Source organism: Macrobrachium nipponense, chromosome 29, assembly GCF_015104395.2.
Source record: "Macrobrachium nipponense isolate FS-2020 chromosome 29, ASM1510439v2, whole genome shotgun sequence".
In the NCBI taxonomy this organism is placed as follows: Eukaryota; Metazoa; Arthropoda; class Malacostraca; order Decapoda; family Palaemonidae; genus Macrobrachium; species Macrobrachium nipponense.
In genome coordinates, this window is record NC_061092.1 from 73,892,318 (window position 1) to 73,920,022 (window position 27,705).

Consider the following 27,705-nt stretch of genomic DNA (forward strand, 5'->3'; position numbering starts at 1 on the left):
GAGGGTTTCTTTCTCACCTTCACAGCGCAAACCATCCCGTGCAAAGCCAGGTAAACAGGAGCATGAGAATCCCAGAGGCTTGTCGGTGCAAGCTTCATGATCACTGCAGTTATGGCTTCCCTCTGAGCACTCATCTATGGGAGAAGACGTTATATAGTAGTGACAGAGTAGTCATTCCATGACTGATATATAATGGTTCAACGAGGAATTCCTATCGCCTGTCAGTTAGGCATTTTACAGTGGACCCGGAGAGAAACGTTTGCAGTGTCAATCAGTTCACGTGCACAGAAAATATACTGATATGCTATCATTTATCATCCTCTCTAGTGTATAAGTAGCTATTACTGACCAGTCTCCAACAAAGAGATGACTCCAGTTATTTCCTGGCGAAGGAAAGATTCCATTTCTTCTTTCCCTGCAAAGAAAAAAATATCACATGAACAGTTACCTGGAGCTCTTATTGTGCACGTTCAACCCGAGACATACTTTTACCGGTTATGTCTAAGTCATATCAAAGTCTTTCATTGTATTGCTTGATTAGCAAAGACAAATCTTAGTAATATTTATTTTTAATACCCACATATTGCATAAATATTACAAAAAAAAGTAAATAATAGATTAAGAACACCGTCAAGTCCCTTTCAGATGAAAAACGTACCTGCTGATGATATGTTTTTGAAGTGTTCCAAGTCCTCCCTTCCAAGACAGTCTTTGGTTTCCTGATGGATCACTGGAATATGCAGGAGGTACTCGATTTCGAGGGTCTGTATATATATATATATATATATATATATATATATATATATATATATATATATATATATACATATACATACATACATAAGGAATAGCAAACAAAGCGGAAATATTGGCTTTAGATGAGTAAGAGATACATTACGATATTCATGGGCATATCTGAGAATAGACATCACCTGACTAGTCAACATACTCTTCCGGTAACATTGATGAATAAATGCACTTACTTTGCAAGGAGACTTGGTTGCTGTCCACTGCACCTGAAGGAAATAACAATTCTAAGTGCTGATTCATTTAGAAACAAGCTTATTGGAAGGGACCCTTCCAATTTCGAACAATTTGTCAGTAAGTGGATTATTATGATGAACTTACACGCAATTATTTTGTCATGAAAAGAATAGAAATATTATTATGTGAGTCACACGTACCTTTCACGTGTTCCAGGTTACGATGAAGTTCTGCAAAAAGAAATTTTATTTGCTGTCAGTAATTCCAATAGAAAGATGAATGATGAGATCAGTTATGTCATTGTCAATTCATTATTATGATTATAAACTCAAATAATACAAGTCAGAAAAAGGTTGTCTGTTACCATGAAGATTGTCCTCCACATGGCCAAACTTCTTCTGCATTTCTGAAAATAGAAAGTAACGTTTCAGAAACAATGACTTCATTAATGGGAACCACAACATATGCGCAAATGCCATTGATTTTGTTTCCAGCATCAATTCCCTTAAAAGTGAAGATCTACATGGGACGACTGCACAGGTAGACAAGGCTAGAAAATGACATTCAACTCGGAGGACAAAATTGAAGAGGATCGGATGGACTTTACATATGCAACTGGTTATTTCTTGACGAGACATTCCTTAAGGTTATGGCGATGGAGAGAACTTTGTGTTATCCCTAGCAGATCTTGGAACCAAGAGTCTTAAACAAAGTTTATGAGGGCTCTGCATTCACTGGCTCCAAAATGTCGAAGAAATAAATAATGAGCCCTGATTCATTCACTATTTTTCTTTCATCACCTCAGTTTATATACAGAAGACAAGTGACTGTCCCGTTGCGTGCTTTATCAATGAGTATTTTCTACTCTAAGAGATTAGTGTAATATGACTGATGGAATGTGATTATTTCTGCCATGGACAATTATTACACTCATGTGGAAGAATGATAGAAACATTTTAATGCAGCTGAATTCTCGTCTACAGAAAAATGTATGTAATAATTTTTTCATCCTTTCTAGAGCATAAGTATTACTGACCTATTCCTCCAGTCTCCAACGAAGAGATGACTCCAGATATTTCCTGGCGAAGGAAAGATTCCAGTTGTTTTTGTCCTGAAATGGGAAAAATCATCCAATGAACACTTACTCGAACTCTTATTATACACTTTGAATCATAGTCATATCAAAGTCCTTTTCTATATTGCTTAATTAGCAAATTCAAATCGCAGTAACATATATATTCAACATTGACATATAATAAAATATTACAAAAACAGTAAATCATAGATTAAGAACTGTGTCAAGTCTGTTTCAGATGAAAAACGTACCTGCTGATATGTTTTTGAATTGTTCCAAGTCCTCCCTTCCAAGGCAGTTTTTGGTTTCCTTATGGATCACTGGAATATGCAGGAGGTATTCGATATTAAAAGAGTATAATAAATATATAGGAAGGTTGGGACATCTGGAACGCCGTAGATTTAATATAAATAGGATGGAGAAAAGCCAGCGTAGCATCATGAATTTATTTTCCAAATTTTCGAGACTTTGGGTTTCATCATCAGGGCTGTAAAATATACAAAATATACAAATTTAAAAAAGACACAGTATTAATATCAATAAAAATGGAACAACATAAAAGTTAAATATAATAATTTAAAAAATGAACTAAAAAAATTAAAAAATTAAAAAGTGAAGAATGCTTAAGTTAATACTTATCTATATGGAGTTAGAAAACTGAGTGACGTTCTCTGGTTTGGAAAGGAGGACGTCAACTATGCTATATATAGAACTGTGGAAGAAGTCTGACCATTTAATGGGGGCACAAGCTGTTTGATTGTTAACGACTCCAAAACAGAGAGAGAATAGTCATCGGGCGCTTGGGTGACAATGTGAAAATCCTTTTATGAAAATGATGTTTTACATTTATTACCAAGAATTATATTGTTCAGGTCCATCCTATGGTGTGTTATATGGACTTCCTAAAATTCATAAAGATGATGTTCATTTACGACCAATTTTGGCAGCATAAAATACCCCAAATTACCAGATAGCAAAATTCTTGGTACCATTGCTACATCCATTTGCAAATAATGAATATATTTTATTCAATTCTGCTAACCTTGTACCTGATATTCTACCACAGGATGTTGACTTATATATGGTGAGTTTGGATGTCACATCTCTTTTTATGAACATACCGTTGCAGGCGACGGTTGACACCATTTTAGATAAGATCTTTTACGAGGAAAATATTTTATATCATGGTTTTAATAAGGATTATTTTAGGAAACTTCTAGAATTGCAGAGCAGGACACTCACTTTATTTTTAACAATCAAGTTTTTAAACAAGTGGATTGTGTTTCGATGGGGTCGCCACTTGGCCCAGTTATGGCTAACGCTTTTATGCGCTCTTTCGAGGAACAGATGTTGGATGGTTGTCCCTTATCATATCACCCTCTCTTTTATAAGCGATATGTGGATGACACTATTGCTCTATTTAGGTCCCGAGAAGCAGCCGAAGCTTTCTTGGAATATATCAATGGCCTACATCCTAATATAAATTTCTCAATTGAGCATGAACAAGACAACCAACTTGCTTTTTTAGATGTTTTAAAAACTAGGAGAGAACATGGTTTTAATACGAGCGTCTTTAGAAAAACGACGTTCACAGGTCAAGGTACTAACTTCTATAGCAGTTGTTCCCTAACATTTAAATTGAATAGTATTTCCACGCTATTACACCGTTCTTATACGTTATCTTCCAGCTGGCATAACTTCCATAGCAAAATCCAATTTTTACTCCAGTTTTTTAAAAACAATTCGTATCCTCCAGCCTTATTCTTTAAATATGTTAATAACTTTTTAAATGATAAATTTCAGCCACGTCAACTTGTACCGACCGTGCCTAAATTATTGATATATGCCTCTATACCTTTCATTCATTCTAACGCATTTAAGGTGCAAATACAAAAAGTCATTCAGAAAACTTTTCCGGCTATGAATCTTAAGTTGATAGCTAAAAATCCTAAAACTCTGGGTTCTTTATTCTCCCACAAAGATAAACTTCCGGCTTTGATGCAATCTTTGGTGGTATGTTGCTTTACTTGCCCGAAATGTAAGATCGGGAAATACGTGGGAGCCACAAAAAGATTACTCAAAGTCAGAATCGATTCTCATCTCGGAGTCAGTCACCGTACGGGATGTTCTTTAAAAACGAAATAATTCTCTAAAATACAAGAACATTGTAATAAATGTAAAACATAATTTTCATATGAGGATTTTCGCATTGTCATTCAAGCGCCCAATGACTATTCTCTCTCTGTTTTGGAGTCGATAACAATCAAACAGCTTGTGCCCCCATTAAATGATCAGACTTCTTCCACAGTTCTATATATAGCATAGTTGACGTCCTCCTTTCCAAACCAGAGAACGTCACTCAGTTTTTTAACTCCATATAGACAAGTACTAATTTAAGCATTATTCACTTTTTAATTAAAAAAAAAAAATTTAGTTTATTTTTTAAATTATTATATTTAACTTTTATGTTGTTCCATTTTTATTGATATTAATACGGTGTCTTTTTTTAATTTGAATATTTTTATATTTTACAGCCCTGATGATGAGATCCAGTCTCGAAAATTTGGAAAATAAATGTATGATGCTACGCTGGCTTTTCCTCCACCCTATCCTATATATATATATATTATTATATATATATATATATATATATATATATTATATATATATATGATATATATATATATAATATATATATATATATATATCTATATATATATATATATATATATATATATATATACATACATACATAAGGAATGACAAAGTGGAAATATTGGCTTTTGATGGTCTAACAATTCATTAAAGAATGATTTTGTTGTAGTCTATACCAATGTCTTTACATTACCTAGCCTGAAGACGTGGTGAATAAATGCACTTACTTTCCAAGGAGCCCTGGGTTTTGTTCACTGCACCTGGAGGAAAGAAAACATCAATGAACTCTTATAAACTTCGATTGTCTAACCAGTCCTAAATATTGTCAATCTTGTCTCTAAAGGACTCTGACGAGGAAATCTTGGGGTTTTATCATGATTTTTGGTCGTTATTCTCAAATTCACTCAAGATAAGCAGATCAGTTTTACTTAGTTGCAGGATATAAAGAGAAAAGAAAAACCCTAGGGGGTTGAAAATACCTTTCAAGTGTTCCTGTTTATGATGGAAATCTGAAAAGTGAAGTGAAATTGTCTTTTTAATGAATAACAGGCAAAATTAACTTTGTATTTCAAAGGATGACTTCTGTTGATGAATTTCCCTCCTCGAAATTTGTGTTGCTAAATATGATATGAGTAAGAAACTACATTGTGATATTTATGGTCATATTTGAGAATAAACATCACCTACATTATGATATTCATGGGTATATCTGAGAATACACATCACCTGACTGGTCAACATACTGTTTGAGTAACATTGATGAATAATGCACTTACTTTGCAAGGAGACCTGGTTGCTGTCCATTGCACCTGAAGGAAACAAAGGCAATGACTTGTAAAGTTTGACTTCTGTCAAAAACTATAAAAGCAAACTTATTGCATGGTACCCGTCCTAATTTCGAATGATTTAACCTTAAGTGGATTATTATGATGAACTTAAATGCAATCATGTTGTCATGAAAAGAGGAAAAATATTATCTGCGTTACACGTACCTGTCACGTGTTCCAGGTTACGATGAAGTTCTGCAAAAGGAAATTTATTTTGCTGTCAGTGATTCTAATAGAAAGATGAACGATGAGATCAGATATGTCATTGTCAATTCATTATTATGATAATAAACTCAAATGATACAAGTCAGAAAAGGTTGTGTGTTACCATGAAGATTGTCCTCCACATGGCCAAACTTCTTCTGCATTTCTGAAAATAGAAAGCAACGTTTCAGAAACAATGATGCAACTGATTATTTCTTGACGAGACATTCCTTAAGGTTATGGCGATGGAGAGAACTTTGTGTTATCCCTAGCAGATCTTGAACCAAGAGTCTTAAACATACAAAAGTAAGATTTACGTAGGCTGCTTCCTATCAATGTTTATGAGGGCTCTGCACTCACTGGCTCCAAATGATCGAAGAAATAAATAATGAGCCCCGATTCATTTACTAATTCTCTTTCTTCACCTCAGTTTATATACAGACGACAAGTGACTGTTCCGTTGTGTGCTTGATCAATGAGTATTTTCTACTCTAAGAGATTAATATAATATGACTGATGGAATGTGATTGTTTGCCATGCACAACTATTACACTCCTGTGGAAGAGTGATAGAAACATTTCAATGCAGCTGAATTCTCGTCTACAGAAAAATGTATGTAATAATTTTTTCATCCTTTCCAGAGCATAAGTATTACTAACCTATTCCTCCAGTCTCCAGCGAAGAGATGACTCCAGATAATCCGTGGCGAAGGAGATATTCCAGTTGTTGTTGTCCTGTAAAGGGAAAAATCAATCAATGAACACTAACTCGAACTCTTATTATACACTATGAATCATAGTCTTATCAAAGTCCTTTTCTAAATTGCTTACTTAGCAAATTCAAATCATAGTAACATTTATTTTTAACATTGACATATAATAAAGTTAATAAAGTATTAAAAAATCAGTAGATCATAGATTAAGAACTGTGTCAAGTCTGTTTCAGATGAAAAACGTACCTGCTGATGATATGTTTTTGAAGTGTACCAAGTCCTCCCTTCCTAGGCAGTTTTTGGTTTCCTTATGGATCCCTGGAATATGAAGAAGGTACTCGATATTAGAAAAGTATATTATATATATATATATATATATATATATATTGCTGCTTTCAAAATGCATATATCTCCTCTGTGACTGTATAAAATGTTATGTAGAATTGTGCAACATTTTTTCAGATTCTTAGATAGCTTAGAGATAAGATGTTTTAAATGTGTGTTCAGATTTTGCATACATAATGTAAAAGAATAGAATTTATAACGTAGAATGTAGAAAGAGAGAGATTTTCTTTGTCCATTCGAAACTACGATTGTTTCCATATTATGTCAGCACTGAGAGATTAGAGGAACTGCGAGATCTCCGTTTGCTTTCCTAATCTGTCAACATGTTTGATAAGCAAGCTCGAGACTTCATTTGCGTTTTGAGAATCTGTCATCAAGTAAGATAAGGGGCTTCTGCTTCGATCGACTGAGTAGAGTACATGTCTTTTTTTAAACAGACTGGTCTCATACATGTATGTCTTTGTGAAAGCCACGTGCAGATTGCACATTTTGTATGTAAAATTGCGTAAGATTTCGAAGCTTCTGAAAGCATTATTGCCAAAAACGTTTTTGTGTCATCCACTGTCCAGTTTCCGCAAGAGAGAAGAATTTCAATAGATCTTCGATACTCGAGGCATTCAGATCTCTCTCTCTCTCTCTCTCTCTCTCTCTCGACATCCTTGAGATTATATTAACGTAACATAAATTGGTCACTCGTAACTTGAGAATTTCATATTTGATATTTCTTAGAGTTTATTTAGTGTTAAATAGGGTTTTTTGTGGAATCTGAACAAACATTGTTGTTGTAACAGCACCTGGTTTTTGTGAAAGTGTAAGACAACACTGCAGTAAAGAAAGAAGTTGGTATACCAAAAAGGTAAAGTGTGTTATATTTTTATTAGTTGCAACTAATATCTAAAAACTAATAACGGATACGAACAGTGGTTAACTAATAACTGATAGGAACAGTGGTTTGGTAAAAACTGATGGTTACAATGTTGTGAGTGAAAAGATTTACACTTTTACACATTGCAGATTTTTGTGTTTTGTGTTTATTTCATTTTGTGTATTTTTTCATTTTCTTGTTGAAGTGTGCCATTTTATTTTGATACTGTCCACATTTTTCTGCATTTTCATTTACATTCACAATTTAATTGACTTAGTTATTTTCATTGCTTAATCATTGCACATTTAATTAGATTTAACACTTATGAATTCATTTGCATTTACTTAGAATTCTTTTCAAGTTTTATTATTGTTTAGCACTTGTGAATTAATTTCAAATTTTCAATTATTGCCTAACAATTTTTAATTTCAATTGAATTAATTTTCTTGAATTTTGTGATAAATTAATTTTGATTTAATTTTACTTAATTGATTCAAGAATTAATTAAACTTTACTTTATTTTCAAGTAACAGTAATTTTCCCTGATATTGTGAATTTCACTTATAGATTTTGAGTTTCATAATAAATTTTTGTATTTAAAATTTTTATAAAGTATTTCATTTCTAACCAGTATATTTGCATATGATTATATTGATGTTAGGTAGAAACATAGAGTGGTAATTGATCTGCTTTCCTTCAATTTACTTGAAGTGACTTAGAACCAGGGAAGTACTTAGACTTCTAAACTCAGGGAAATACTTAGACTTTTAAAGTTGATGATGGAGTGATGCCCTTTGATTGATTTAATTACTTACAAGATTACCTCACACGTGTTTTGATGAACTTAGTCTGATTTTCTGCAATACTGGTAAGTTGTTAAAGGATAAATGTTGCCTTTAGAGTATTCAGTCGTTTAATACCTGTGATGAGGGTTCAGGTGTCTGGCTTTTGTGAGGTAACAATTGATGAATGGTGACCAGATACTTGGCACTTCGTAACATGTAATTAATGGTGCCCAGAGACCCGGGAAAGCAGATTTCATTATCACTCTAGTATATACTGGTGGTGTTAGGGATATATTTTGTTAGGAGAGTGACCATATAAATTTTGTTTTGCATTTATTGTATTGACTTGTAAGTTGATAACTTAGAGGAAAATGGCTCAGTTCAAGGTTCAGGAATTTTTAGCAGCCCCTTCCATCCAAGTTTTATCTGAAACCCCTCTGACTAAGGCACAGTGGAGCGCTTTAGCAGTGGCATGTGGTGGTTATGTGTCTACTAGTATGGCAAAGGCACAAATAAGATGTATTGCTATGGAATCATTGATAAACTCTGGTAGAATAACTGATGAAGATGAGTTAGAACTGGCTCAAGAGTTGTTGAATGTAGCTTTTGCTGATTTCATAAATAAGCAAGCAGAAAAGAAAGAGAAAAGTAATGCAGAGTTAAATCTTAGATGCACTGAAGCAGAAGAGAATTTGATTAAGCTAAAAAAATGCAAGCTGAAAGAGAAAGAATAGACAGGGAAAAACAAGAAAGAAGAGAAAGAGAAGAAGAAAAAGCAGCAGAAGAGGAAAGAGAAAGGATAAAAGAGGAAAGAGAAATTGCAAGACATGAAAGGGAAATGGAATTGATAAGAGCTAGATCCACATCACTTGTAACACCGTCTAACCCTAACCAAGGTAATCAAGACCCTGTATTTGATGTAGTGAGAGTACAGAAGTTAATCCCTAAGTTTACTGAAGAAGCTCCAGATGAGTTTTTTGATCACTTTGAGAAAGTGGCTTCAGGTATGGGATGGCCAGAAGATAAATGGTCAGCTTTGCTGCAAAGTGTTTTGATTGGTAAAGGGAGAAGTGCTTATCTAGCCTTAACAGCTGATCAGTATAAAGACTACAAGGTACTTAAACACAGTGTGCTACAAGTTTACCAGATGACCCCAGAGTACTACAATGAAAGATTCAGAAATTTAACTCTTTCATATCCGCTTAGTTTTGAGCATGTGTCCCCAGATATCCGAGGTGTCTGGGAGCGCTCGACAGTGCGAAAAAATTATTATTTTGAAAATTCAGCAAAAATATAAATTTTATGCCAACAATGTTCATTTTGCTCTCATTTTTTTCTAAATGTTAGTATTTTATGGTGGAATAGTCAGAATAAGAGTCCCAGCCCTCTAAATACGAAAAAATGTGAGTTATTTAAAAAAGAAAATTCTTTACTTTTTTTTTATATTTTCGTTTCTAACCCAAAAACTATGAAAGTCAGGCGAAATAATTATTTTTTATGAGAAAGCCAATAAAATTCCCTAAATATTGACATATAAATCAATAGAAAACGAATAAGTACAGCCTTTGAAAAAATTGATAGAAAAGAGGATAAGAAACATAGTGCTCTGCCCGGCGCATAGTGAGAATTATCGCTAGAAATTTGTTTTTTTTTTTGAAGAGCCCTATCTCGGTTATTTTTCATTGAAATTCCTCTGTAAATATACGAAAATGTAGAGGAAACTTTGAAGAATAAAGGGAAGGTCAAGAAAAATGGCTTTGGATACGGCAACAGTTTCATTTTGACATTATAAATTGATTGAAACGAAAAAAAATTTTACCATTGTCAACATTTATTGCTAGAATAAAACATTTTTGAAGAGCCCTATCTCGGTTATTTTTCATAGAAATTACTTTGTAAATATACGAAAATGTAGAGGAAAAGTTGAAGAATAAAGGGAGAGTTAAGAAAAAGGGCTTTGGGGTCACTGAGAGGGAAGTATATGTGCGATCAGCTGATTTCATTGTGAGAATTTTACTACGCCAGGGATTTGAGCATGCGCAGTACAGAAACTACTTTGCTGGCGTATTGATACCCGAGATACACGGTCCAAGGTATGATCTAGCCTATGGGAATCGCTACTTGTCTGAAAATAAAAAAAAAATGCCCCTACCACACGTACGAAAAATTTCGGCAAATTTTACGTACCGGTACGTCAGTTGGATAGATAGGGGATAGAGTATTTTTACGTACTATTATGTCAGTTGGACATGAAAAGGTTAAGAAAAGATGAGAAGGGAACATTCTTAGATTATGCTTACAAAGTGAGAAGGTGTTTTAAACGTTGGGTAAAAGCTGCTAAAGTTAAAATTTTTGATGAGTTAGAAGAGTTACTTGTTCTTGAACAGTATCTTAAGGGAATTCCTGAACATATAAGAGCCTATTTGAGAGAGAGAGAGAGGTTAAGAAACTTGACAAAGCTGCTACACTGAGTGAAGATTATAATATAATCAGTAGTAAACGTAATTACAATGTCAAGTACCAGAGTCAACAATGCCCAGGTTTTAAGTCTTATCCAAATAACAGGAACAAATTTAATGGGAAACCTACAAGTGATACTACTAAGAGTACACAAGGTAATACAACTCAGCAAGCTAATGTGAAATCCTCATCCAGTTTTTCAAGACAACTGCAGAAACCTAATGTTGTCTGTTTCAAGTGTGGAAGAGTAGGACACTTCAGTCAAGAGTGTTACCGAAATCAACAGCAGTCAAAGCCAGTTGGTCAAGTAGTGAAAGGTGACCAGGTGAGACAAACTACGAAGAGCAGTGTGGGAAAGAATCAGACTCCAGAGAAGAATGAGACTAAACAAGCTGAATGTTTAGCAACCAGTGGAAATGTTACCTCAAGCAGTGAGTGGCTTAGCAGTGTGGAGGCTTTTAAGTCATATATCTATGAGGGTATGCTGTCAACGCAAGAAGGAAGTGTGCAGGTACCAGTCAAGATATTACGTGATACAGGGAGTAACCATAGTGTGGTAGTACGTGGTTCTCACCCTCAGTTGGAGAAGAGTCTAACAGGAGATTCAGTTATTTTGAAAGGTATAGGAGGAGAGGAAGTAACTCCTATGTGCCGCTTACACCTGTCATGTGAATTGGTGACACGGAATGTTGATTTTGCTGTAAAGGACTCACTGGCTGTGGAAAGTGTACATGTTCTGTTGGGGAATGAAGTTGGTGGTGTGCCATTTATTCCTTGTCCTGTAGTGACAGACAAACCATTGAGGATTAGTCCTACAGTAGAGTTGGAGAAGAATAACCCCCACCTGTTTCCTAGTTGTGTAACTACCAGAAGTATGAAGAGGACTACGACTGCAAGTGAAGAAACTGAGGATTTACACACCAAAGAAGGATCAAGTGAAGGATCTTTGTGCTTAGAAGAATTGTTCCAGGGAAGTGAAGTTTCCCATAGTGCTGACCAAGAAGAGATTTCCCAAGAAGATGAAAAAGACGACGACTACGAAGAAGAACCTGATGTTCCTGAAGAGACTCCGAGTAGTCAAAGTGTTACTGAAGACAGTAATGAAACTGCAGTAGCTGAGTTAGCAGATATTGAGAATTCAACCCTTGAAGTTGGTTAAGTGACAAGAGAGAAGCTGATGGACTTGCAGAAGAAGGATGCATCGTTAACTGATTTGTTAGTCAGAGTTGTTGATCGAGAAGAGATACAACAAACTCCTACCTTATTATCTGAAGGAAGGTTTGCTGATGAGAAAGTATAGACCTACAGATATACCAGGAGATGCTATATGGGGCGAATATCATCAAATTTTGATTCTATTTCCGTTGAGAAAGCAAGTGGTTGCAGTAGCTCATGAGTCTGGACATATGGGAATCAGGAAGACTGTGGAGAAGATCATGAAATATTTTTTCTGGCCTGGACTTCACAAAGATGTTAGCAGGTTTTGTCGTGAGTGTCATACTTGCCAGATAGCTGGAAAACTGAATGAAACCATCAAGAAAGCCCCCCTACAACCTATAGAAGTTAGAGGAGAACCCTTTAGCAAAGTGATTATAGACATGGTTGGACCACTGCCGAAGACAAAGAAAGGAAATGAGTATTTGTTAACATTAATGTGTTTCCTGTGAGAAGATATCCAGAAGCAATCCCTGTTAGAAACATATCTGCCAAGATAGTTGCTGAAAAACTTGTGGAGTTTTTCTCAAAGTGTGGTATACCAGAAATAGTACAAAGTGATAGAGGAACAAACTTTACTTCAAAGTTATTCCAGGATGTGATGAATTTGTTAGGAGTGAAACAACAGTTATCCACTGCCTATCATCCAGAGACTCAAGGTGCCTTAGAAAGGTTCCACCAGACATTGAAAAGTATGCTGACAAAGTATTGTTCTGAGTCAGGAAGAGAATAGGATTTGGTTTACCATTAATGTTGCTTGAAGTTAGGAGTGCTTATCAAGTAAGTATGGGATGTTCACCTAATGAGATGATTTTTGAAAGAGAAGTTAGAGGACTGTTGAAGATTCTTGCAGAAAATTGGGAAGAAAATCAAGAGGAAAGCCAAGGAGAGTATGTGAAGAACTTAAGGAAAAGGTTGAAAGAGATTAGAAAATTCTCTTTAGAAAACTTGAAAATGAGTCAAGAGAAAATGAAAAGGAGATATGTTGCTAAGACTAAGCTAAGAAGTTTTAGTGTTGGTCAAAAAAGTGTTATTATTCTTACCTGTCAAGAGATTTCCCCTCACTAATAAATTTCAAGGTCCTTACAAGATAATTCAGAAGTTAAGTGATAGAATTTATGTGACTGAAACACCAGAAAGAAGAAGAAGACAAAAGAAGATACACGTGAACCTCTTGAAACCTTATTTCTCAGAAACTAAAACTGAAACTGTCAGTAACCCAAACAACTTTATCTACAGAAGACGATGATGGCTACAAATTGGGAACTGCAAGCAAGATGAATAATTCTTCAATTTTGGAAAATTTGGGGGATAAACTGAAATATCTGAGTGTTGAACAAGGTGAAGACTGAAGTGAAGTAAATAGAAGTTTTCCAGAAATTTTTTCAGATGCTGCAACATGGATTAGCAGAACCCAGTTCAAGTCACTTCAGTTCTCCATGTGTGTTAGTGAAGAAACCAAATGGTTCATTTAGAATATGTACTGATTATAGGAAACTGAATTCTATCAGTGTGGCTGATAATTATCCTTTGCCTCTTATAGATCAGTTACTTGATAATATTGGACAAGCCAAGTTTGTTTCCAAGATAGACTTGTTGAAAGGGTATTATCAAATTCCCTTAGATGAGAATGCCAAGTTGCTGTCAGCTTTTATTACTCCTTTTGGACTGTATCAGTATACTGTTCTGCCGTTTGGTCTGATGAATGCACCGGCAACATTTCAACGAGTGATGGATCAACTGCTAGGATCAATAGAAGGAGTAGGTGTATACCTAGATGACATCGTGATTTACTCTACAACGTGGGAAGAACATCTGAAGATTCTGAGGAAAGTTTTCAAGAAACTACAAGAAGCAGGATTAACAGTCAACCTAGAGAAGAGTGAGTTTAGAAAGGCAACTGTGCAGTATCATAGGTTTGAAGTTGGGAAAGGCCTTCTTGCTCCAGTAAATGCTAATGTAGAAGGTATCCGTAAGGCTACCCCACCTACTACCAGGAAACAGCTAGAGATTTTTAGGCATGGCTGAATTCTATTATCGTTTCTGCCCAAATTTCTCAGCCGTAGTAGCTCCCTTGACAGACTTTACTAGTCCCAAAGCTAAGTTTGTTTGGACTCCAGAGTGTCAAGAATCCTTTGAGAAGGTAAAAGCCGTTATAACTACAAGACCAGTACTTCAAGCTCCAGACTTCGACAAGAAATTTGTGATACAAGTTGATGCGTCAGACTGTGGTGTTAGAGCTGTTCTACATCAAGAAGATGAAATTAATATCTACCATCCTGTGTGCTTCATGTCTACAAAACTGAAAAAACATCAGAAAGTATACTCGACAATTGAGAAGGAATCTTTAGCCTTAATCACAGCATTGAAAAAATTTGAAGTGTATGTGAATAGACCTTGGAATGAAGAATTTTTAGTGTTGTCTGTTCACAATCCACTATCATTTATCCAGAGAATAAAAAGCCATAATTAAAAACTGACAAGGTAGTCTTTGTGCCTGCAACAGTATAACCTAAGAGTGCAGCACATTAGTGGCAAAAACAATGTAGTTGCTGATTATTTATCTCGTTGCGAATCGTTGGATTCAACACCGTGATAAAAAATCTTCTAGGGGGAGGCATATTATATATTGCTACTTTCAAAATGCATATATCTCCTCTGTGACTGTATAAAATGTTATGTAGAATTGTGCAACATTTTTTCAGATTCCTAGATAGCTTAGAAATAGGATGTTTTAAATGTGTGTTCAGATTTTGCATATATAATGTAAAAGAATAGAATATATAATGTAGACTGTAGAAAGAGAGAGATTTTCTTTGTCCATTCGAAACTACGATTGTTTCCATAATATGTCAGCATTGTGAGATTAGAGGAACTGCAAGATCTCCGTTTGCTTTCCTAATCTGTCAACACGTTTGATAAGCGAGCTCGAGACTTCATTTGTGTTTTGAGAATCTGTCATCAAGTAAGATAAGTGGCTTCTGCTTCGATCGATCGAGTAGAGTACATGTCTTTTTTTTAACAGACTGGTCTCATACGTGTATGTCTTTGTCAAAGCCACGTGCAGATTGCACATTTTGTATGTAAAATTGCGTAAGATTTTGAAGCTTCTGGAAGCATTATTGCCAAACACGTTTTTGTGTCATTCACTGTCCAGTTTCTGCAAGGGAGAATGAATTTCATTAGATCTTTGATACTCGAGGCGTTCAGATCTCTCTCTCTCTCTCTCTCTCTCTCTCTCTCTCTCTCTCCCTTGACATCCTTGAGATTATATTAATGTAACGTAAATTGGTCACTCGTAACTTGAGAATTTCATATTTGATATTTCTTAGAGTTTATTTAGTGTTAAATAGTGTTTTTTGTGGAATCTGAACAAACATTGTTGTTGTAACAGCACCTGGTTTTTGTGAAAGTGTTAAACAACACTGCAGCAAAGAAAGAAGTTGGTATACCAAAAAGGTAAAGTGTGTTATATTTTTATTAGTTGCAACTTTCTTGATAAACACTCCTAACTTCAAACAACATTAATGGTAAACCAACATCCCATTCTCTTCCTGACTCAGAACAATACTTTGCCAGCATACTTTTCAATGTCTGGTGGAACCTTTCTAGGGCACCTTGAGTTTCTGGATGATAAGCAGTGGATAACTGTTGTTTCACTCCTAACAAATTCATCACATCCTGGAATAACTTTGAAGAAAAGTTTGTTCCTCAATCACTTTGTACTATTTCTGGTACACCAAACTTTGGGAAAAACTCCACAAGCTTTTTAGCAACTATCTTGGCAGGTATGTTTCTAACAGGGATTGCCTCTGGATATCTTCTCACAGGAAACACATTAATGTTAACAAATACTCATTTCCTTTCTTTGTCTTCGGCAGTGGTCCAACCATGTCTATAATCACTTTGCTAAAGGGTTCTCCTCTAACTTCTATAGATTGTAGGGGGACTTTCTTGATAGTATCATTCGGTTTTCCAGCTATCTGGCAAGTATGACACTCACAACAAAACCTGCTAACATCTTTGTGAAGTCCAGGCCAGAAAAAATATTTCATGATCTTCTCCACAGTCTTCCTGATTCCCATATGTCCAGACTCATGAGCTACTACTACCAATTGCTTCCTCAATGGATATGGAATCAAAATTTGATGAAATTCACTCCATATAGCATCTCCTGGTATATCTGTAGGTCTATACTTCCTCATCATCAAACCCTCCTTCAGATAATAACAGGTAGGAGTTTGTTGCATCTCTTCTCGATCAACAACTCTGACTAACAAATCAGTTAACGATGCATCCTTCTTCTGCAAGTCCATCAGCTTCTCTCTTGTCGCTTGACCAACTTTAAGGGTTGAATTCTCAATATCTGCTAACTCAGCTACTGCAGTTTCACTACTGACTTCACGAACACTTTGACTATTCGGAGACTGTTCAGGAATAACAAGTTCTTCCTCTTCGCCGTCATCTTCTTGGGAAATCTCTTCTTGGTCAGCACTATGGGAAACTTCACTTCCCTGGAACAATTCTTCTAAGCACAAGGATCCTCCACTTGATCCTTCTTGGGTGTGTAAATCCTCAGTTTCTTCACTTGCAGTCGTAGTCCTCTTCATACTTCTGGTAGTTACACAACTAGGAAACAGGTGGGGGTTATTCTTCTCCAACTCTACTGTAGGATTAATCCTCAATGGTTTGTCTGTCACTACAGGACAAGGAATAAATGGCACACCACCAACTTCATTCCCCAACAGAACATGTACACCTTCTACAGCCAGTGAGTCCTTTACAGCAAAATCAACATTCCGTGTCACCAATTCACATGACAGGTGTAAGCGGCATATAGGAGTTACTTCCTCTCCTCCTATACCCTTCAAAATAACTGAATCTCCTGTGAGACTTCTCCAACTGAGGGTGAGAACCACGTACTACCACACTATGGTTACTCCCCGTATCACGTAACATCTTGACTGGTACCTGCACACTTCCTCCTTGAGTTGACAGCATACCCTCATAGATATATGGCTTAAAAGCCTCCACACTGCTAAGCCATTCACTGCTTGAGGTAACATTTCCACTGGTTGTTAAACATTCAGCTTGTTTAGTTTCATTCTTCTCTGGAGTCTGATTCTTTCCCACACTGCTCTTCGTAGTTTGTCTCACCTGGTCACCTTTCACTACTTAACCAACTGGCGTTGACAACTGTTGATTTCGGTAACACTCTTGACTGAAGTGTCCTGCTCTTCCACACTTGAAGCAGACAACATTAGGTTTCTGCAGTTGTCTTGAAAAACTGGATGAGGATTTCACATTTGCTTGCTGAGGTGTATTACCTTGTGTACTCATGGTAGTATCACTTATAGGTTTCCCATTAAATTTGGATGAGACTTAAAACCTGGACGTTGTTGATTCTGGTACTTGACATTGTAATTGCTTTTGCTACTGATTATATTGTAATCTTCACTCAGTTTAGCAGCTTTGTCAAGTTTCTTAACCTCTCTCTCTCTCTCTCAAATAGGCTTTTATATGTTCAAGAATTCCCTTAAGATACTGTTCAAGAGCAAGTAATTCCTGTAACTAATCAAAAAAATTTTTAACTTTAGCAGCTTCTAACCAACGTTTAAAACACCTTCTCACTTTGTACGCATAATCTAAGAATGTTACCTTCTCATCTTTCCTTAAATTTCTGAAACTTAATTTGTAGTACTCTGGGGTCATTTGGTAAACTTGTAGCACACTGTGTTTAAATGCCTTGTAGTCTTTACACTGATCAGCTGCTATGGCTAGATAAGCACTTCTCCTTTTACCAATTAAGACACATTGAAGCAAAACTGACCATTTATCTTCTGGCCATCCCATACCTGAAGCCACTTTCTCAAAGTGATCAAAAAACTCATCTGGAGCTTCTTCAGTAAACTTAGGGATTAACTTCTGTACTCTTACTACATCAAATACAGGGTCTTGATTACCTTGGTTAGGGTTAGATAGTGTTACAGGTAATGTGGGTCTAGCTCTTATCAATTCCATCTCCCTTTCATGTCTTGCAATTTCTCTTTCCTCTTTAATTCTTTCTCTTTCCTCTTCTGCTGCTTTTTCTTCTTCTCTTTTTTCTGTGTCGTCTCTTTCTCTTTCAGCTTGAATTTTCAGCTTAATCAAATTCTCTTCTGCTTCAATGCGTCTAAGCTCTGACTCTGTATCACTTTTCTCTTCCTTTTCTGCTTGCTTATTCATAAGATCAGCACATGCTACATTCAACAACTCTTGAGCCAATTCCAACTCATCTTCATCAGTTATTCTACCAGAGTCTATCAATGATTCCAAGCAATACATCTTATTTGTGCCTTTACCATATTAGTAGACACATAACCACCACATGCCACTGCTAAAGCACTCCACTGTGCCTTATTCAGAGTGGTTTCAGATAGTACTTGGATGGAAGGGGCTGCTAAAAATTCCTGAACCTTGAACTTAGCCATTTTCTCTAAGTTATCAACTTACAATTCAATACAATAAATGTAAAACAAAATTTATATGCTCACTCTCCTAACAAAATATATCCCTAACACCAACAGTATATACTAGAGCAATAATGAAATCTGTTTTCCCAAGGCTCTGGGCACCATTAATTTTTGTGCCGAAGTGCCATGCATCTGGTGATTACACTTACTAATCATTAAATGAGTACCTCACAACAGCCAGACACCTGAACCTTCATCGCAACTGAATACTCTAAAGGCAACAGTGATTCTTTAAACAACTTACCAGTATTGCAGAAAATCAGACTAAGTTCATCAAAACAGGTGTGAGATAATCTTGTAAGTAATTAAATTAATCCATCAACAACTTTAAAAGTCTAAGTATTTCCCTGATTTCAGAAGTCTAAGTACTTCCCTGGTTCTAACTCACTTCAAGTAAATTGAAGGAAAACAGCTCAATTACCACTCTACGTTCCTACCTAAGCAAATCATATAATCACTTACTTATACTGGTTAAAAAGGAAACACTTATAAAAATTTTAAATATAATAAATATTATTAAACTCAAAATTTATAAGTGAAATTCACAACATCAGGGAAAATTACTGTTACTTGAAAACAAAGCAAATTTGAATTAATTCTCGATTTAGTTAAGTAAAATTAAATCAAAATTAATTTATCACAAATTCAAGAAAATTGATTAATTTAATCAAAATTCAAAAGTGTTCGGTAATAACTAAAATTTGGAAATTAACTCATAAGTGGTAAATTAATTCACAAGGGTAAAATTCAATTAAATGTGCAATGATCAATTAATGAAAACAACTAATTTAATCAAATTGTGACTACAAATGAAAACACAGAAAAATGTGGAAAATACCAAAATTGTAAAAAGCACCAATCACACAGAACATAATATAAAAACACACTCTTCAATAAGAAAAAATGAATAAATGCACAGAAAATCACTTCAAATGAACAAACAGAAAACAAAAAAATTTGCAATGTGTGAAAATGTAAATTTCACCAAACCATTGTAACTATTAGTCTAAATTTTTGCCAAACCACTGTAACTATTAGTTGCAACTAATAAATTTATAGAAACACTTTATCTTGGTACAAATTTCTCTCTGCTGCAGCTTGTTCAAAAAATTCACCAATATTCACAAAAATAAGTGCTGTTACATATTTGTACAACGTTAGTTCAGATTCCACAAAAAGCACTAAATAATACTAAGTAAACTCTAAGAAATATCAAATCTGAAATTTATATGAGTGAGCAACAATTATGTACACTAAAGTCTTTGCGTTGAGAGAGGAGAGAGAGAGAGGAGAGAGAGAGAGAGAGAGAATCTGAACACCAGGGATTCAAAGTCTGTAATGTCTACTTTCATTTCGCACGGGACCTGGGCAGTGGATTTCACACAAAACGTTTTGGACATGAGAAAGATGATGCAATCTTTCTAGAAGCTCCTAATATGACGTAATTTTACAGAAAAATTGTGAAATCTACACGTGGCTATTCGGCAAAGATGTACAAGTATGAAACCAGTCATGAACGTATTAGCTCAACAAAGACTTACTCGATCGAAGCAAAAGTCCCTATCAGACATGATGACAGGATTCCAAAATACAACGGAGATCTCGAGATTTTTAGTCAAACGTGTTGACAGATTTGGAAAACAAAGCAGAGACTTCTGGGTCTCTTATCTCGAGGCGATGAAATAATAGGGAAACAACTCTAGCTTCGAATGGACAAAGTTAATCTCCTTCTCTTTCTTTTCATACTACATTATATACTTTTAAATTATGTTATGCAAAATGCGTGTTCAGATTTTGGTTTCCTTATGGATTACTGGAATATGTAGGAGGTACTCGATATTAAAAGAGTGTAATATATATATATATATATATATATATATATATATATATATATATTATATATATATATATATATATAAATATAATTACACACACACACACACACACACACACACACACACACACACAACAAATAATATATATATGTATATAATATATGTATGTATGTATGTTTTACACATACATAAGGAATTACAAATCAAAGCGGAAATACTGGCCTTAGATGGTCTAACAATTGCTTAAAGAATGTTGTTTTTGAATAGTTCCAAGTCCTTTCCAAGGCAGTTTTTGGTTTCCTTATGGATTACTGGAATATGCAGGAGGTACTCGATATTAAAAGAGTATAATATATATATTATATATTATAGATATATAGTTAATATATAGATATATATTGTATATATATATATAAATATACTTACATATATATATATATTATATATATATTCATACATACATACAATACATACATAAGGAATGACAAAGCGGAAATATTGGCTTTAGATGGACTAACAATTCCTTCAAGAATGTTGTTGTTATTGTCTATACCAATGTCTTTACATTACCTGGAGGAAAGAAAACATCAATGAACTCTTATAAACTTCGATTCTCTAACCAGTCCTAAATATTGTCATTCTCGTCTCTAAATGACTCTGTCACGAGGAAGACTTGGTGTTTTATCATGATTTTTTATCGTTATTCTCAAATTCACTCAAGATAAAGAGATCAGTTTTGCTTACTTGAAGGATAAACAGAGAAAAGGAAAAAACCCTAGGGGGTTGAAAATATCTTTCAAGTGTTCCAGTTTATGATGGAAATCTGAAAAGTGAAGTAAAATTGTCTTCTTAATGAATAACAGGCAAAATTAACTTTGTATTTCAAATGATGACTTCTGTTGACGAATTTCCCTCTTCGAAATTTATGTTGATAATTATGATATAAGTAAGAAACTACATTGTGATATTTATGGTCATATTTGAGAATATACATCACCTTCATTATGATATTCATGGGTATATCAGAAAATAGACACAACCTGACTGGTCAACATACTCTTTAAGTAACATTGATGAATAATGCACTTACTTTGCAAGGAGACCTGGTTGCTGTCCACTGTATCTGAAAGAAACAAAGGCAATGACTTGTAAAGTCTGCCTTCTGTCAAAAACTATAAAAGCAAACTTATTACATATTACCCATCCTAATTTCGAATGATTTAACATTAAGTGGATTATTATGATGAACTTAAATGCAATCATGTTGTCATGAAAAGAGGAAAAATATTATCTGGGTTATACGTACCTGTCACGTGTTCCAGGTTACTATGAAGTTCTGCAAAAGGAAATTTATTTTGCTGTCAGTGATTCTAATAGAAAGATGAACAATGAGACCAGCTATGTCATTGCCAATTCATTATTATGATTATAAACTCAAATAATACAAGTCAGAAAAAGGTTGTCTGTTACCATGAAGATTGTTCTCCACATTGCCAAACTTCTTCTGCATTTCTGAAAATAGAAAGCAACGTTTCAGAAACAATGATTTCATTAATGGGAACCACAACATATGCGCAAATGCCATTGATTTTGTTTCCAGCATCAATTCCCTTAAAAGTGAAGATCTGCATGGGACGACTGCACAGGTGGGCAAGGCTAGAAAATGACATTCAACTCAGAGGACAAAATTGAAGAGGATCGGATGGACTTTACATATGCAACTGGCGAGACATTCCTTAAGGTTATGGCGATGGAGAGAACTTTGTGTTATCCCTAGCAGATCTTGGAACCAAGAGTCTTTGACATACAAAAGTAAGATTTACATAGGTTGCTTCCTATCAAAGTTTATGAGGGCTCTGCATTCACTGGCTCCAAATTATTGAAGAAATGAATAAAGAGCCCCGATTCATTCACTAATTCTCTTTCTTCCCCTCAGTTTATATACAGAAGACAAGTGACTGTTCCGTTGTGTGCTTGATCAATGAGTATTTTCTACTCTAAGAGATTAATATAATATGAGTGATGGAATGTGATTGTTTGGCATACACAATTATTACACTTCTGTGGAAGAGTGATAGAAACATTTCAATGCAGCTGAATCCTCGTCTACAGAAAAATAAATTTTTCGTCCTTTCTAGAGCATAAGTATTACTAACCTATTCCTCCAGTCTCCAACGAAGAGACGACTCCAGATATTTCCTGGTGAAGGAAAGATTCCAGTTGTTTTTGTCCTGAAATGGGAAAAATCATCCAATGAACACTCACTCGGACTCTTATACAACTTAAATCATAGTCATATCAAAGTCCTTTTCTATATTGATTAATTAGCAAATGCAAATTGTAGTAACATATATTTTCAACATTGACATATAACAAAATATTACAAAAACCGTAAATCATAGATTAAAAACTGTGTCAAGTCTGTTTCAGATGAAAAACGTACCTGCTGATGATATGTTTTTGAATTGTTCCAAGTCCTCCCTTCCAAGGCAGTTTTTGGATTCCTCATGGATCACTGGAATTTGCAGGAGGTATTCGATATTAAAAGAGTATAATATCTATATATATATATATATATATATATATATATATATATATATATATATATATATTATACATATATATATATATATATATATATATATATATATAAATACATATGTATATCTATACTCTAATATATATATATAATATATATATATATATTTATATATATGATAGATATATATATCATATATAATATATAGATTATATAGAATATATATATATATATATATATATATATATATATACATATATAGTATATATTATATATTAGATTATTATATATATAGATAGTTAAATACTATATGTATATATATACATATATAGAGTATATAATAATATATAGTATATATATTATGAGAATAGATGAGATATAATATTTATATAAATATATATATATATATAGATAATCTATATAATAATTATTATATAGATATATTACATATATATGTATATAATATATATATATTATATATAATAATATATATATATAAATATATATATATATACATATATCTAAATATATATTATAATATTATATATATATATATTATATGTATATATATAATATATATATTATATATATTATGATTGTAGGTATGTATGTATGTTTATTTGTATGATTATGTATGTATGTAGTTTGTAAATGTATATAATATATATATTATATTATTATATATATATATATATGATTAATAATATATATTATGTATATATACTGAGGCAAACTGATTTTACAAAGAACAACATAGTCAAAAGAAGGCTTAATATACAAACTGACACTACAAGATTTGACTATGTTATTCTTTGTAAAATCAGTTTGCCTCAGTAAAGGGTCCGAACAGGACCGAAATTACTTGGCTATCTCGCTTTTTCATTTTTTTTTCTTCGTGGCAAAAAACCTTTATTTATACATCGCATCACGTTTTATATACTTCGTGATCAAGTTATTCATATATACATACATACATAAGGAATGACAAAGCAGAAATATTGGCTTTAGATATTCTAAGAATTCCTTAAAGAATGTTGTTGTTGTTGTCTATTCCAATGTCTTTACATTGCCTAGCCTAAAGACGTGGTGAATAAATGCACTTACTTTCCAAGGAGTCCTGGGTTTTGATCACTGCACCTGGAGGAAAAAACATCAATGAACTCTTATAAACTTCGATTCTCTAACCAGTCTAAATATTGTCATTCTCGTCTTCGTTATTCTCAAATTCACTCTAGATAAACAGACTCAGTTTTCCTTAGTTGCAGGATAAAAAGAGAAAAGGAAAACACCCCAGCGGGTTCGGAATAATATACCTTTCTTCTAATGATAGAAAGGAAAAAATAAACTTTTTATTTTAAAGGATGACTTCTGTTGACGAATTTCCCACCTCAAAATTTATGTTGGTCATTGTATTATGAGTAAGAGATGCATTACGATATTCATGGGCATATCTGAGAATAGATATCATCTGACTAGTCAACATACTCTTCCGGTAACATTGATGAATAAATGCACTTACTTTGCAAGGAGACCTGGTTGCTGTCCACTGCACCTGAAGGAAATATGAATTCTAAGTGCTGATTCATTTAGAGGCAAGTTAATTGGAAGGGACCCTTCCAATTATAAATCTGGGTTACACGTACCTTTCACGTGTTCCAGGTTACGATGAAGTTCTGCAAAAAGAAATTTATTTTGCTGTCAGTAATTCCAATAGAATGATGAATGATGAGATCAGTTATGTCATTGTCAATTCATTATTATGATTATAAACGCAAATAATACAAGTCAGAAAAGGTTGTCTGTTACCATGAAGATTGTTCTCCACATGGCCAAACTTCTTCTGCATTTCTGAAAATAGAAAACTACGTTTCAGAAACAATGACTTCATTGATGGGAACCACAACATATGCGTAAATGTCAGTGATTTTGTTTCCAACGTTAATTCCCTTAAAGGCGAAGATCTGCATGGGACGACTGCATGGGTGGACAAGGCTAGAAAATTACATTCAACTTGGAAGACGAAATTGAGGAGGATCGGATGGACTTTGCTAATGCAACTGATTATTTCTTAACGAGACATTCCTCAAGATTATGGTGATGGAGAGAACTTTGTGTTCCCTAGCAGATCTTGGAACGAAGAGTCTTAAACAAAGTTAAGAGGGCTCTGCATTCACTGGCTCCAAAATGTCGAATAAATAAATAACGAGCCCCGATTCATTCTATATTTCTTTATCATCACCTCAGTCTATATACAGAAGACAAGTGACTGTTCCATTGCGTGCTTTATTAATGAGTATTTTCTACACTAAGAGATTAATATGATATGACTGATGTAATGTGATTATGTTTGCCATGCACAATTATTACACTCCTGTGGAAGAATGATAGAAATATTTCAATGCAGCTGAATTCTCATCTACAGAAAAATGTATGTAATAATTTTTTCATCTTTTCTAGAACATAAGTATTACTGACCTATTCCTCCAGTCTCCAACGAAGAGATGACTCCAGATATTTCCTGGCGAAGGGAAAATTCCAGTTGTTGTTGTCCTGAAAAGAGAAAAATCATCCAATGAACACTTACTCGAACTATTATTATACACTTTGAATCATAGTCATATCAAAGTCCTTTACTATATATATTGCTTAATTAGCAAATTCAAATCGTAGTAACATATATATTCAACATTGACATAAAATAAAATATTACAAAATCAGTAAATCATAGATTAAGAATTGCACCAAGTCTGTTTCAGATGAAAGACGTACCTGCTGATGAAATGTTTTTGAAGTGTTCCAAGTCCTCCCTTCCAAGGCAGTTTTTGGTTTCCTCATGGATCACTGGAATATGCAGGAGGTACTCGATATTAGAAGAGTATAATGTGTATATATATATATATATATATATATATATATATATATATATATATTATATATATATATATATAATATATATGTATATATATATACATATACATATATATATATATATATATATATATATATATATATATATATATATATATATATACTATACTATATATACATCTATATATATATATATATATATATATATATATATATATATATATATTATATATATATATATATATATATATATATATATATATCTATATACATATATATATATATACTAATAAAAGGAGCCCATAAAAAACACCAAATATAGAGAGGAAAGTACTATATTTCAGAGACTGCTGTCTCTCTTCTCAAGGTATATGAATGAGAAAAGTTTACAGAAAAGAAGGTGGTATTTATACCAGAGATCCATCCACAAGTAAGCCAATTTAGGTCCCCCCCCACCCCCGCTGATAATCTTCCTTTAATCTTCTTAAGCGTTGGTTGAATAAACACTTCGTCGACGACATCCGAAATCCATGCTCCTTTTGAGATGTTCATTACCTGCTTCTCTATTATTAAGGCCGATTCCATCATTTGACTCTTGTACACGGCAGGTTGCTGCTATAAATTACACGTGACAAATTCAGTTTTATTCTATGGTTATGTTCATTTTATGGTTGAAAATAGCGAGTTCTGTTGTCCATACCTAACTGACCATTTGTGTTGTATTAATCTCTGGGGAAGTGATTTACCTGTAAATCCGATGTAAGATTGGTCACAGTCTTGGCAAGGGATCTCATAGACCCCAGAGTCCTTTGGAGATGTCTTTTGTTGGACGTTAATCAGGGATTTGGCCTAGGTGTTTGGGTAGGTAAATGCAAAAGGGTTGGATTTCCCAAGGGTGTGCGTTACTCTTTTAATCGTCTCCAGGTGAGGAATTTTTATTTTATTGTTGGGTGTGTCTCTGGTCTTGTCTTTAGGGGGTCGGTAGAAAATTACGTTTGCTTTTGAATTGCTTTCTCAATTAAATGGTCAGGATACTTTAAAGATGAAAGTTGCTTGCGAATTAGTTCAAATTCTTTTTCCAGGAAATCTGGGGAACAAATTCGTAAGGCTCTTAAGATAGGTTGCTAGCTACGCCTGTCTTGATAGTAATGTCGTGATAGCTAAAGTAGTGAATATATGAAAGTGAGAACGTTGGTTTTCTGTATATGGTAAATTTGTATTCTGTCGTGTCTCTGATTATTAAAACACAAGAAAAGGAATTTTGTTGTCTGTTTTCCCATTCAACTTTAATTTGATGCTGGGCACTAATGTGTTTCATTTTGAGAGGAATTCATTAAAATTACCCCACCTATTATCCCAAAATGTTAGAATATCATCCACGTATCTCAGCCACAGCATGTTTTTGAGTTTTATTGCATTTATTACTGTAGTTTCAAAGTATTCCATGTACAGATTGGCTAAAACGGGACTTAAAGGACTACCCATACTACACCCACCCGAATTTTTGCTTGTAGAATGATTCCCCGAATGAAAATACGTTATTAGATGCACATAATTCAACTAACTTATTATTTTGTCAAGCGCCAATGGGAAATGATCTGAATAGGGGGATAATTTTTCCCTTAAAAACTGAAGAACGTCCTGCACTGGTACTTTTGTGAATAGGGAGTCTACGTCGAGGCTTAAAAGTTTTATGTTGTGAAGAGGTATATGTGCATCTCTGAATTTGTGACAAAAATCTTCCGAATGTGACTGGGAGAAAAAGTGCCTAAAAAAGGAGAAAGGAGGCCAGCTAACCATTTAGAAATTTTGTAATGAAAGCTC

At 34.1% G+C, this 27,705-nt stretch overlaps 1 protein-coding gene across 1 annotated transcript in view; it reads right to left on the reverse strand.

Annotated features, from left to right (window-relative positions):
* Window positions 1-341: 341 nt before the first annotated feature.
* Window positions 342-27,705, reverse strand: part of LOC135206364 (uncharacterized) — a 37,498-nt gene continuing 10,134 nt past the window's right edge. The window contains exons 9-31 of the mRNA XM_064237782.1: window positions 25,783-25,854; window positions 25,489-25,563; window positions 24,820-24,861; window positions 24,657-24,686; window positions 24,533-24,565; window positions 24,118-24,150; window positions 22,918-22,989; window positions 22,631-22,705; window positions 21,945-21,986; window positions 21,781-21,810; window positions 21,565-21,597; window positions 6,704-6,775; window positions 6,405-6,479; window positions 5,870-5,911; window positions 5,707-5,736; window positions 5,491-5,523; window positions 4,942-4,974; window positions 2,311-2,379; window positions 2,021-2,095; window positions 1,349-1,390; window positions 1,185-1,214; window positions 984-1,016; window positions 342-415 (exon numbers count right to left, since the gene is read on the reverse strand). Of these exons, the coding sequence (XP_064093852.1) occupies window positions 342-415; window positions 984-1,016; window positions 1,185-1,214; window positions 1,349-1,390; window positions 2,021-2,095; window positions 2,311-2,379; window positions 4,942-4,974; window positions 5,491-5,523; window positions 5,707-5,736; window positions 5,870-5,911; window positions 6,405-6,479; window positions 6,704-6,775; window positions 21,565-21,597; window positions 21,781-21,810; window positions 21,945-21,986; window positions 22,631-22,705; window positions 22,918-22,989; window positions 24,118-24,150; window positions 24,533-24,565; window positions 24,657-24,686; window positions 24,820-24,861; window positions 25,489-25,563; window positions 25,783-25,854 (1,145 nt within the window). The remainder of the gene's footprint in view (window positions 416-983; window positions 1,017-1,184; window positions 1,215-1,348; window positions 1,391-2,020; window positions 2,096-2,310; window positions 2,380-4,941; window positions 4,975-5,490; window positions 5,524-5,706; window positions 5,737-5,869; window positions 5,912-6,404; window positions 6,480-6,703; window positions 6,776-21,564; window positions 21,598-21,780; window positions 21,811-21,944; window positions 21,987-22,630; window positions 22,706-22,917; window positions 22,990-24,117; window positions 24,151-24,532; window positions 24,566-24,656; window positions 24,687-24,819; window positions 24,862-25,488; window positions 25,564-25,782; window positions 25,855-27,705) is intronic.